The following is a 12417-nucleotide window of genomic DNA, read 5'->3' as shown; positions in this document are numbered from 1 at the left end:
CCTAGACCAGTGCTCATTCCAGTGCCTCTTAACATGTGCACAGAACATGCCCTGGGCAAACTGTGAAAGCCCAGCCTCCTTGAGTTACCGGCTCTGGCCCTCTGAACATCCCAGTGTTAAGGCTGCCATCCCCCCTTCCTGCAGAACCCAAGCCCTCCCTTCCTGCCACCCCTGGAACTTCTGCCAGTTCCTTCTTCTACTCCTGCTGCTAGATTCATGGTGACCAAAGTGTCCAAACGGGCTCAACAGCAAGGGTTCAGTGCAAATCGAAAAAATTTACTGACCACCTACACAGTTCTACTCATGAGTTCCAGGTAATACAGAAGCCCCGGCCCTGAGGAGTTCAAAGTCCAGTGGGGAGTAAACAGGTATTTTCCATAAAATGCTGCAGGCTGCAAGGCACCACTGGGAGAGAGGCACTTTGCCTGCTGGGAAGCCGCCTGAAGCCCCAGCAAAAGGAAGCCCCAGGGAGGGGTGTGTAGCAACCACCAGCAACCGCTAGCAGCTTGGAGTGGCTGGGGACAAATGGCTCTCTGAGGTAAGCACTGTCTGGAAAGGGCTTCACCTTCCTGACCGTCCCAGAGGTGAAGTGACTTGCTCGAGGTTGTGCAACTGGTAACCAGCCGGCAGACTTGGGCTTCCCATCAAAGTCTAGGTGGCTCAGAGCTCATGCGCTACCCTGTGTCTCTAGGCAGGCCCAGGCAAGGAAGGCAGGGTGGGGTGGGGTGAAGCTGTGGGCTAGCCTGGGAACTTAATGGAATAGTGGAACATCTCTGTCAGGAAAGTGTTAAAACAATTAACGTAAGAAGGAGGGTTTAGGTATCTCACTGCCAGGCCATGGGAGCTCCCAGGGCCGTGCTAGCCCTGGGGCTGGACTCTCAGTCCTAGCAGGAGGCGGTGGGCTCCTGGAGCTGTACCCCAGAAGTTCCTGACACTGTGCAGAGCTGCATTTACAGCAGACCTCAACCGCCCTCTCTAGAAGCCTGTGCCTGGTTTGGAGGATACTGGCAGCCATGCCCACTAAGCACTATGATAGGGGCTTGAGGATATTGAGAGAAAGAAGGGTCTGGCTTTTACTGGATATCAACAGGCCCCAGTGATCTAGTTTTCAGAAATACCTGTGACAACAATCAGGTGTTTTTCAGTTGGGCAGCAGATCCCCATCACCTCATCCTGACTCACCTTGCTCTTCCCCAGGCTCTGGGCCAGTGCCCTCTCCCCCTTTCCAGGCCTCGTCCAGAGCTGGGTCTGGGGGTCACAGAGTGATCGGATCAAAGCTGTCAGGTGACCATTTCATGGACCTCTATACTGAAGAATCCTTTTGCAAAGTGAATATTCCCAGAATTTGTTTCATAGTTTAATAAGGCCCCAAGAATGGTTTAGTTTACATACAATGGCTGGGCATATACAAGGGTTCAGCTAGACGTGAGACTAGGCACTTTACTGGCCAATTTTAGGCAGAATTATTATCCCTATTTTAGAGGCTTTGGTCAGTGTCTTGAAAAGCCACACAGCTAGAAAATGGCACAGCCAAGATTTGGATCCAAAATGGCCCAACTTCAAAGTCCTGGACCACTGATTCTCAGACCTTGGTGACTGAGTCACGAGCAGGAAATTTACAAGGAATGCAGATTCCCGGCCCCACCCCAGAGCATCTGATTCACTGGGCCTGGGTCCAGGCTGAGGAATCTGCATTCCACAAGCACTACACCTGAATTTGAACCAGGTAACTCTCCAGCAGCACTTGGCCCTTCCTCCCAATTTCTAATCCAGGAACCCTGCCGCTGTCCCAGGGTCTCGTGTAGCAGAGGGTGGGGGGAAGGGTGGGGGGAAGGGTGGGGTCCGATCCGAAGAATTTGGGTTCTTTTGCAAATGACCTGAAAGCAGGGAGGAGGCACAACATCGCAGGGCTCCGCAATGGCAGGGTCAGGAGGGGTCTCTGGGAAAGGAGTGCCTGGAGGGCGTTGGTGACGAGGCCTGGCCCTCCAGGGGCCAGTGGCCCAGCGCCCCACACCCTCACCTGCCGCGAGGTGCGCCCAAACTGGCCGGTGAATACATCCATTGCGCTTCCCTAATTCCGAGGGCTTTCACTTTCCCCCTTCACAAAACCTAACACCCCCAAGCCAAAAATACCTGGTTAGACCCTCCTCTCAAGGGGACCGTCTCCGTGCGAGCGGGGAGAGCCCGGACGGAAGTCGGGCCTGGGACTGCGAACTTGGCTGGCTCATCGCCTCCCGCTCGGAAGAGGCCGTGCAGGTGAAGGGGCGGCCTTTCCGGGCCCGGCGCGGGCGAGGAACCCTAGGGCTGAGCGCAGGAGGTGGGGGAGGGCCGTGCACGCCTCCCGTTGGGCTTCCGGCCCGGGTCGTGGCTCGTGGCTCGTAGCCTTTCCCGCCACTACCGGGCACCTGCCGAGCACGTCCGGGCGGGGGCAGGCCGGCTCTGGCCCTCCTCGGCCCGGCGGGACGCTGCTCCCCGGTCCGCCGCGGCGCGGATGCCGGGTCAGCGAAGGGTTAAGGAGGCCGTCTCCCTCACCCTTGGAAAGTCCCTGAAATGACGTTGCAACCCGACAATTAAAAGAAGAGTTTAATTATAGAGACAGGTTCTGGGAGCTGGAACTAACCCGGTCGGTCGGTGGGGCCGGTAAACAACTCCGGAGCGAGCGGGCCAGGCTGGACGCCGCCCGCGGAGCCCGGGCCCCTGGGAACGGGGGAGGGGAGCGCCCTCCGGGAGTTGGGAAACGGAGGAAATTCGAGGAATCGGCGTTCTCTTTGCGGGGGGAGGCGGGGGGAAGACTCTTTAGCCAGCCTGTGGCGCCCGGGCCGCGTCAAGGTGCTCCTGGCCGGTCCCGCAACCGTTGGGGGAAAGCTGCGCCGCCCGGAGAGGGGGACATCGGGTGCGGGTCGGGACGCGCCCTGGGCCCCGCCCGCTCCGGACCCCTTCCCCCTCGCTTTCCACCCTCGCTTCTCCACCCCTCTCTCGTCCCTCCGGCAGAGCTTCGCGAACCCTCCGGAGTTAAAGACCAACGGGCTTTTTTTTTTTTTTTTTTGCTGGGGGAGTGGGGGAATCAAAAAACCGAAAACCGAAATAGCTTCACATCGGGACGCAGACAAACCTTGTGGTTTTAACGCGCACCCTACTCTGTCCTGAAATCTGGAACTCATTACCTCATCACTAAGAAACTGCACAAAACCGCTCCCCCAACCCCTCCTTCTCGAAGCGGGGAAGGGAGTGAGCAAACTGCCCTTTAAGAAAGAAACCTACATTTGAATGATTTAAATTAAGGTGGATGGAAGTTATTTCTCCTTCTGGCGCTTGCCAGATTTCAAGAAAAGCTGAAAAATGGGAACAGGGAGAGGAAAGCAACAGGCAGCTGGACAGCAAAAGAAGAAAAGCAAGGGGCAGCAGCCGGGTTAAAAATGGGGGCCATCAATTTAAGCCGGAGGGGACAAATTAAAGCAGACGGACTGGGGATCACATAGGTTTGTGGCTGCAGCCAAAGCTGTGTGTTTCGCGAAGGTGAAGAACAACAGGTTCCTAAAACGGTTGTGATTTGGAAGGTTTCCGGGTTTGCCCGGCCAAATTTATTGACAAATAAATAAGAAATGCAGTAAAAATATGTGTGGGGGGGGGTGGGGGTGGGGGTGGTGAGAGTGCGACTCCAGCGCTCTGCTGGGCCCGCCCCTACCTCTTCAAAGAAACGTGCTCATAATGGGGTGACCTAATTACATCGCAATGGAACCCGCTCTTAGCCACTCAGTGCACAGGGTTTCATAACAGACCCGGCGGCCTCGAGTGCTGGGAAGAAACGTGCGAGGGCCGAGGAGGCGGCCGGGCACGCGGGGAAACGGGAAAGAAACGCAGCGCCGCGGTTTCCACCTCGGTCTTGACTCCAGCACTCCGGCGGAGACCGAGGGGGCGGTGGGGGACACGTTAACAGTTTTTTATTTGGGTGGGTGGAGGGGCATCCGAACCTAACAGTAAATAAATATATTCTTTCCAGTTTTCAAAAGAGTGATAATTCAGGGCCTTTCGGTTTCGAGGATCCCACAGCCCCTCCCCCCATCCCGCCAAAACAGCGCAGTGTGACAAGCCATATGTTCCGTTCCCGTGCGGGCGGGGGAGAAGCAACAGTAAGTTGAAGTGTTGCCTCCCCCCATCTCTTTACCTACATTCTTAGCAAAGTAACTTTTTTTCATTGTTCTGGCATCTAGGGGGTATGCGTGTGCGTGTGTGTGTGTTGGTGGGGGAAGTTTCGGCGCGGCCCATGGTTCGGAGCGCGCGGGGAAAGTCGTGCGTTGCTGTTTTTTTCGGGGTGGGGTGGGGATTAGGGGCGTTCATGAGGATTTAGGTTTTCTTTATAAAAATATTTAAAGATTGATGCGTGAAATAAATACCACAACGAGGCCTGTTAAAATAGCCCGGCAACTATACTCCAGTAAAAATTAAACACCCAAACAGTCCGCCCGGACGGTGGTCTTCTTTGCGACGCTCTCCCACCCATGCTCCTGCCCACACTCGGAGAGTGTCCGCTGCAAAGCGAGCGCGAGTGGAGACGCGTGCGGCGCGCTAAACCGCTTGGTGCTCGCCCGCGCCAGCCCGGGTCCTCCTTGGGGTGGGGGGGAAGTCTCCCTAATCCTCCTCCCCCAACCCCCACCTCCGCCCCTGAAAAAAACAAAACCCTTGGCTTGAACGCTTTGTGCGCCTCTTATTTCCAATCTCCTCTCCCCTTGGGGTTTGCCGAGGGGAGCCGAGTGCGGAAAAGAACTCGGGAAAAGAGTTAAGTTGTGCGGCAACTTGGAGAAGTTTCCAGGGAGATCAGCTCAAGATGGGAACTGCAGACCCGGCGCTAAGGACGGGCTTCTGCTCCCGCTTGTAAAAAGAGAAAGTCGAGCCCGCCTTTCTGCCCGACAAAAAAACAACAACACAACAACCAGAACCCCGAAGAGGGTGGAATGAGTGATGTCACAGAGCCGCGCTCGCAGGCTGACAAAAGGGGGGCGCCCCTCCCCCCCTGCGGGGCGCGCGGCCCCAGAGAAGGGCGCCTGCAGCGCGGAGTAGCCAAGCGAGCGGACTCGAAACTTTTCCTCTTTAAGAAAAAAAAAGTTGTGCGCGGCTCTCAGTGGTTTTTTTTTAATTCGCCTTCTTTCCTCGTCTCCCCTCCCCCTTCTTCCTTTCGAAAGTTTCTTTTTTTTTTTTTTTTTTTCCCCAGAGTTTGACCGCAGGGCTGATTCAACTTCAGTGTCAATCAACTTTTTTTTCCTCCTCTTCCTCATTTAAATAAGTTTAAAGCTCCTCCTCCCCCTCCGGCCCACCAAATCTGAAACTTATATAAATTGGGCTTCGCGCGCCGCAGCCCGGGAGAGTCAGAAAGGCGAGGGGCGCCGGGAGCAGGCGTGTGGGACTCCAGACCGGAGAGCCGGAGGCTGCGCCTTCCCCGCACCGGGACCTTCACGGCACACCAGATCCTTGTCCCTGCCCCGTGCGAGCGCCCAGGATGACCACCACCCTCGTGTCTGCCACCATCTTCGACTTGAGCGAAGTTTTATGCAAGGTAAAGTGGGGCGGAGCGTTTGCTTTTGAAAGTCTTTTTCTTTTTTCTTTTGTCTTCAAAAAGAATCCCCGAAAGTTTAGGTCTGGGAACGCAGGGGGGAGAGGAGGAGAGGCGAGATGGCTGTTTTTTCCGCCCCATTTTCCCCCCTCAGTTTGAAGGAATTTGACTCTCTGCTCCCCACCCTTTGAGTTTCAACAGTTCCTGGCGGGGATTACATGGGAATCTGGAGACCAGAGTTTTGGGGGGCGAAGTTTGCGTGGGGCTGCCTGGGGGGCGCGGGGCATTGACCAGGCAGGCTTGGGGCAATTTTTCGGTGATTCTTTGGTCCATAATGTGCTGCTCTTGAGCCGGGTGTCGCGAGTCTGCTCGGTTTCCCTGTGTGCGCTCTGGGTGTCGCCGCTGCCGGGAGGGGTTCGAGTCTCTCCAGCCCCATTGCCGGACTGTGGGTCGAGAGGTGGGGGTCCCTTGGGGAAGTGAGTCTCGGGATGACGTTTTGCTGGTAGATTTCCTCTTCTGTTCTGGAAAGGCTGGGAATCTGCGAGAAAAGGCCAAGAGTTGTGGTTCAAAGGATGTTGCCAAGCGAGTTTGCAATGGGACTTCAGTTCGTCCCAGCTCAGCCAGGCTTCCTCTGTTATAGCCGATCGTGCTGCAAACTTTGGGGTGAGAGTGGGACTCGGGTTCACCCGGTTACCTGTTTTCCGAGGGACCGCGACTCCTCGATATGGAGGGGATGGGGGGACACGACTACAAAATGCCGGTGTGAGCTCAAGGGTCTCGGCGAGGAAGGATTTAATGAGGCCCTCAAGCCGTGTAGCTTGCCAGCCGGTGTGGAAAAAAGCAAGTTTTAAATCCGGAATATTCCAGGAGTGCCGTTTAAGCGTACATAACAGAAGCCTGTGGATGTTCAAGGTTTTTCGCCCCCTCTCCCCAATTTGAAAGAGAGAAGCTGCTAGGCTACTTTTAATTGCTGAAGTGTTTTGCCTTCTTTTAAACACGTCGGGTCATGTTGCTCTCTTTTCCCAGCTTGCTTCTCCAGTCCGTGCAGCTGCCAGGGCCCCAGGGCTGCAGGGTTGGGGTGCAGGGATACCCTGGAGCTGAAGAGCAACATCAAAAAATTCTGAATTTCAGCTTCCTTCCCTACCTGCGCATTCCCAAACTTCAGTTGCCCTGGCGGCTGCCTGAACTCTCCCGGCACTTCTTCCTTCTCTTCCTGGCTCTCCTGCTCTTTGATCTATTTCTCTTTCTCTGGCTCCCTCCCCCCGCAGGACTTTTTAAATGAACCTCATTGTTGGGAACAGGCTCTCTACTTGGTTCCTGTAATCCGCTCTGTGGGGTGGTTGCTGTTACAGATTCCAGATCCCCCGCAGCTGATCCTAAGGGACCAACTTTAGAAATCGCACAATGACACCCACATGGGCTGGGAGCCAACTCCCAGGTCCCCTGCTCACACCCTTTCCAAATCTTGGGTACAGTTTGGGCAGGTGAATAGGGTCCCGTTGGAACAGAGACCTGCCTTTGGTGCCTCTGCCCCCCTCCCCCAAATCCATTACTGACTGGGAGGAGGCTGGGGGGATTTGGTGCTTTCCTTTTCCTTCCCACCTGCAGCTTTGCGTTAAAGATTAAACACTGGCGCTCTTATCCAAGCGTGCTCTTGCAGCCAGGAGACTAACTGCAAAGGCATCTTCCCAGTTGAGGGGGTGGGGTGGGCAGTGACTGGTGGGAGAGATTATTGTAGAAGGCACCTCTTCTGGGAGCACGGGGCAATGAGTTTTGTATTCGGGAATCACATCCCTCTCCCTGCCAACCCCCCCCCCCCCCCCCCCCCCCCCCCCCTCCGGGATTTCTCTTCCTGCCCCTCCCTCTCCCCTCCCATCAGCAAGGTAAAGCAAAGGCAGTCTGGAAATCTGTTGCCAAAGGAATGGAATGCTTCTGAAGGAGGAAGTTGAGAGCCTCAGGCCAGGTTTGGGGGGAGGGCCGTAGCTAATTAGACAGGGACTGATTAAAAGGAGACCTAGCTCCTAGCCTCCTGAGTGTGGGAAAGGAGAGTTTGTGAGTTGTGTGAGATATTTTCAACACAGGGATCTATTTGGGAGGTGAAGAAGTTGGATTTCATGGATGAAAGTGGTAGCTTTGGGGACAGGATATGAGGGTGCATTCCAGGGATCGGCGTGGAGTAGGTGCATGTGTAAAACAATTTTTCACACAGGCCAGGAATTTTGTGGCTTCTTGTGCCTGGGGCCAGAGTAAACCCTCTCGGCTGGTTGAATGGGAGAAAGAGGGTGAGGGGTTTGCCAGGGCAGAGGTGGGGATGGTGGGTTCCTTCGAGACGGAGCATTTCTGATCGTGGAGGGGGCTGCCCTTAGTGGGTACCCTTCTGGGCCTGGTGGATGGCCTTTGTCAACTAACCGCCGTCTGTCTTGTCTCTCTCTCCTCCAGGGTAACAAGATGCTCAACTACAGTCCTCCCGGTGCCGGGGGCTGCCTGCTGGACAGGAAGGCGGTGGGCACCCCTGCCGGTGGGGGCTTCCCCCGAAGGCACTCGGTCACCCTGCCCAGCTCCAAGTTCCACCAGAACCAGCTCCTCAGCAGCCTCAAGGGCGAGCCAGCTCCAGCTCTGAGCTCTCGGGACAGCCGCTTCCGAGACCGCTCCTTCTCAGAAGGGGGCGAGCGGCTGCTGCCCACCCAGAAGCAGCCGGGGAGCGGCCAGGTCAACTCCAGCCGCTACAAGACGGAGCTGTGCCGTCCCTTCGAGGAGAACGGAGCCTGTAAGTACGGCGACAAGTGCCAGTTCGCGCACGGCATCCACGAGCTCCGAAGCCTGACCCGCCACCCCAAGTACAAGACGGAGCTGTGCCGTACCTTCCACACCATCGGCTTCTGCCCGTATGGGCCCCGCTGCCACTTCATCCACAACGCTGAGGAGCGCCGTGCCCTGGCCGGGGCCCGGGACCTCTCTGCTGACCGTCCCCGCCTCCAGCATAGCTTTAGCTTTGCTGGGTTTCCCAGTGCCGCTGCCACCGCCGCTGCCACGGGGCTGCTGGACAGCCCCACGTCCATCACCCCACCCCCCATCCTGAGCGCCGATGACCTCCTGGGCTCGCCCACCCTGCCCGATGGCACCAATAACCCCTTCGCCTTCTCCAGTCAGGAGCTGGCGAGCCTCTTTGCCCCTAGCATGGGGCTGCCCGGGGGTGGCTCCCCAACCACCTTCCTCTTTCGGCCCATGTCTGAGTCCCCTCACATGTTTGACTCTCCCCCCAGCCCTCAGGATTCTCTCTCGGACCAGGAGGGCTACCTGAGCAGCTCCAGCAGCAGCCACAGTGGCTCAGACTCCCCCACTTTGGACAACTCAAGACGCCTGCCCATTTTCAGCAGACTTTCCATCTCAGATGACTAAACCAGGGTAGGGAGGGCCGCCCCCCCACCTATCCACCTCCCCGCCCCGGCCCCGACCCCGCACCCACATCCCCTACCCTTCCCTCCTTACCCATCCGATTCCTGACAAACCCCTACATTAACAAGGTTAAGCTCAACCCCTTTCCCCCAGGACCTTGGAATGCCCCCTCCCTCCCCCCTCTTTAAACGCCCCTCCCCCCCAACATAAGGACAAGTCAATTTGTCAATAGCTTCTTCTGGCTAGAACCCCCCCCCACCTCAATTTTATAGCCCACTTACCATGCATAACAGACAAGTCCCATATTTGTCAGTAGATGCGTTTTTTTTCCAGCTTAAGCCTTAAGTGCCAAATCACAAAAGAAAAAGCAGTAACGGTTTACAGAAGCAACTTAGTGCCTTGTGATCTAACTTTGTCACTGTGACTACATTACCTCTTCAGCGCCAGAGGGCACCCGTGGGCCTCCCTGAGCCTCTGCCCAGGGGGAGGGGGGGGAGGGGGGACTTAGAAGAACCAGCAGCTCCCTCCACTGGCAACACAACTGCACCTTTCCTGATTCCAGTCTCCCACACACTTCCTTCTCCCCTCTCCCCAGTAACCCCCGCCCCCCGCACCCACCTTGGGAGAGTTGTTGCCAGACTTGGGTTTTTGGGGAAACCTAGCTTGACATTCAAAACCTTTTTCTTCCCGACCTGGACCTCTGTTGACTAATCTTGCCTGGGTTCATGTAGGTCTGCAGGAAGGAAGACTGCAAAAGCCGATGAAGATTGTGACATAAGTGGGACTTTGTGATTTAATTTTTTTTTCTTTTGTTTTAAGTGGGGAGGAAGGGGAAGCTAGATGGACTATGAGAGACTTGATTTTGGTGCTAAAGTTCCCCAGTTCGTATGTGACATCTTAAAAAAAAAAAAACAAAAAAATGAGAGAAAAGCTTAAAAACGTAAGGGGTGAGCAGTTAATGGTATTCATTCCACATACAATATCTGTGTAAAACGATTTCCTGTAGAAGTAGCTTTAATGGTTTTTGCTCTAGAATACCGTAGGTCTATCCTTAGAGCACTCACGCCATGCTTTTTTCCCTGGGTTTTAAACTTCATATAACTTCAGAAATTGGAGAGCAAAAATTTTGCTTGTCACTGCACATCAATATAAAAAAGCTTATTTAACTTATCAAAACGTATTTATTGCCAAACTATGCTTTTTTTTGTTAATTTTGTTCATATTTATCGGGATGACAAATCCATAGAATATATTCTTTTATGTTAAATTATGATCTTCATATTAATCTTAAAATTTTGTGACGTGTCTTTTTCCTTTTTTTCCACAGTTTTAATATATTATTCTTCAACGACATTTTTTGTAACTTTACACTTTTTTTGGTTATTTTATTTTAAAAAAATGAAAAATTAATTTAAAAAAATGCAAAAAACTGTTGGATTATTTATTTTAGAAATTTCCCCCCTTTGTGTTGGACTGCAAATTGAGTTTCTTTCTCTTTTGGCCTTTCACAACTAGGACTGAGAATGTATGTAAAAGTTCTGTGACAGTACAGAAGGAAAACAACTTTTAATGTATAGCTTCTAAAAGGGAAAAAAAAAAAAAAGAAACCCTTTGACTTCACGTGCCCATCTCTAGACATTCCGATTGCAGATTTGACGTTCTGGATTCCAGGTTTTGGAGTTTTCCAATGTTAATGCAAACAGAACTGGCACACACACATTAAGATGAATGTAATTATTATTCCTCTTGCTGGTCACTACCGTCGCTTTCTATTTCTCTTTCTTTGTGTGAATTTATTTAAAAGAAAAAAAAACTTTTTGTAACGACTATTTGCAGTTTAAAAATCAATAAACCCATTTTTTCAAGAAACTGATGGTGAAACTGGTTTTGCTTGGTTTGTGGTTTTACTCTGCCTGGAGGGTTGTCCTTTGTAGACGATGTAGGTGCTGGGAGGAGGAGGGAGGGCATTGGTTGATTTCTCATCCTTAACAGCTAAACCAATGGCTGGTTCCTTTGGCCGAGGCTGGAAGTCTGCTGAGCTTTGAGGGGGTGGTTAGAGGTTTATTGCAAAGCAGCCTGTATTTGTATTATCTGCCCTGTTGTTGGTTGTTGACAAGGGTCCAGCCTTACCTGCGCTTGCAGCCTCGAAGGTTCTTCAGAGTGAGGCACGGGGGCTTACTGTCTTCTCTTGCCTAGCCTGTGGTCTTAATTCCTTTGGGTAACGTTTGGGGTGCTGAAATGGTGAAGAGGGGTATGTGGCATTCTGGCACTCCAGCAAACTTGGATTTGGGTGTGTTCTTTTATTTGGGTGCTTCCAGGCTTTTTTTTTTTTTTTGGCCGTGCCACCTGGCATGTGGGATCTTACTTCCCTGACCAGGGATCAAACCTGCTCCCCCTGCACTGGAAGCGTGGAGTCTTAACCACTGGACTGCCGGGGAAGTCCTGCCAGGCTTGTTTGTTTTTTTTTTTTCAGGCTTGTTTTTTCCCACAGGAAATTGACCTGAAGTCCTAGCCTCGTAACACCTATCTGGGGTGGGTATGATGAGCCATTGCAGGCTCAGAGAGGAGCTTCCAGGGTGGTGGGGGGCTCAGTCACAAGGGACTGGGAGCAGAGGTGGTTTCACTTGGACCCAACATGCGCTTCTGTATTTGGAGGGCTGTTAAAAGGAAGGGGTATGAAAATGGCCAGCATAACAGGAAGTCATCTGTTCTTGCCGCCTTTGTCTTCGTTGTACCCCTGATGCCATACAGGATGGGTAGGCTGTCATCTTGGGAAGGGTGAGGTCTACTTGGCTAGAGGAACCCCAGCCAATCGATGTCAGATGACCACTTAGAGGGGATTTTTGCCTGCCAGAGAGAGGTTGGATCCTTCTGAAAATCCTGAGTCTGGTTCTTGGGAGGATTTCTTTCCGAGGAGGCAGAGATGGATATTGTTATCTGAGGCCTAGCTGCCTTCGGTTCCTTGCGCTCAGTAAGTTTTGGGCAGTAAGCTGAATTTCCACTTGAATTCCACCCGGCCTCTCCTGAGGCAGGCAGGTCTGCAGCGGACATCAGCTGGGCCAGGGCTATCCTTGAGGTTGGAGGAGACCTACTTTAGGCACCCTGTCGACTCTTCCTTCCCCGGCCAGCAGGTGCCTGCTGGGGGGCAGGGCCGTGAGGTAGAAAAAAGGGACTATTACCTCTTTCAGGGCAGGGGCTGCTGGTGGAAGGAGGGGGCAAAGCAGCCCTTCCTGGGTCTGGAGGAAACCTAGGCCTCCTGTCTCTTGAGGAGGGAATGAGTGTTTGTATTTGCGGTGGGTGGTGATGGTGGTGGTGGGGACACGTGAGCTTCCTCTCTGACTAAAAGCGAAAAGACATAGAATAGCGCACCTTGAGCTTGTTTTCCGTAGGAGTAGTTGAGTATATAGCAGATATCTTTCTAATTCCCCAGCTCATGGAGACACCGGTTGGGTTCAGAGAGGGCTGAGCATATC

The 12417-nt window shown here is 53.5% G+C and overlaps 1 protein-coding gene across 1 annotated transcript; it reads left to right on the top strand.

The window, feature by feature from the left end:
- The first annotated feature begins 4336 nt into the window (after positions 1 to 4336).
- Positions 4337 to 10809, top strand: ZFP36L1 (ZFP36 ring finger protein like 1). Its single transcript, XM_029236448.1, has 2 exons — positions 4337 to 5551; positions 7988 to 10809. The coding sequence occupies exons 1-2, from the start codon at positions 5495 to 5497 to the stop codon at positions 8945 to 8947; spliced, it is 1017 nt and encodes a 338-aa protein (XP_029092281.1). The 5' UTR covers positions 4337 to 5494; the 3' UTR covers positions 8948 to 10809.
- The last annotated feature ends 1608 nt before the right edge of the window (positions 10810 to 12417 follow it).

This window comes from Monodon monoceros, unplaced genomic scaffold (assembly GCF_005190385.1).
Source record: "Monodon monoceros isolate NGI ecotype Baffin Bay Population unplaced genomic scaffold, NGI_Narwhal_1 Super_Scaffold_21, whole genome shotgun sequence".
Lineage (NCBI taxonomy): Eukaryota > Metazoa > Chordata > Mammalia > Artiodactyla > Monodontidae > Monodon > Monodon monoceros.
The sequence above is the reverse complement of the archived record's forward strand: the minus strand, read 5'-3'. Positions and strand labels throughout refer to the sequence as shown.

Coding starts and splice junctions, on each gene's coding strand:
- ZFP36L1 (XM_029236448.1), top strand. CDS start 5,495: ATGACCACCACCCTCGTGTCTGCCACCATCTTCGACTTGAGCGAAGTT. Junction 5,552..7,987: donor TGAGCGAAGTTTTATGCAAG/GTAAAGTGGGGC, acceptor TCTCTCCTCCAG/GGTAACAAGATGCTCAACTA.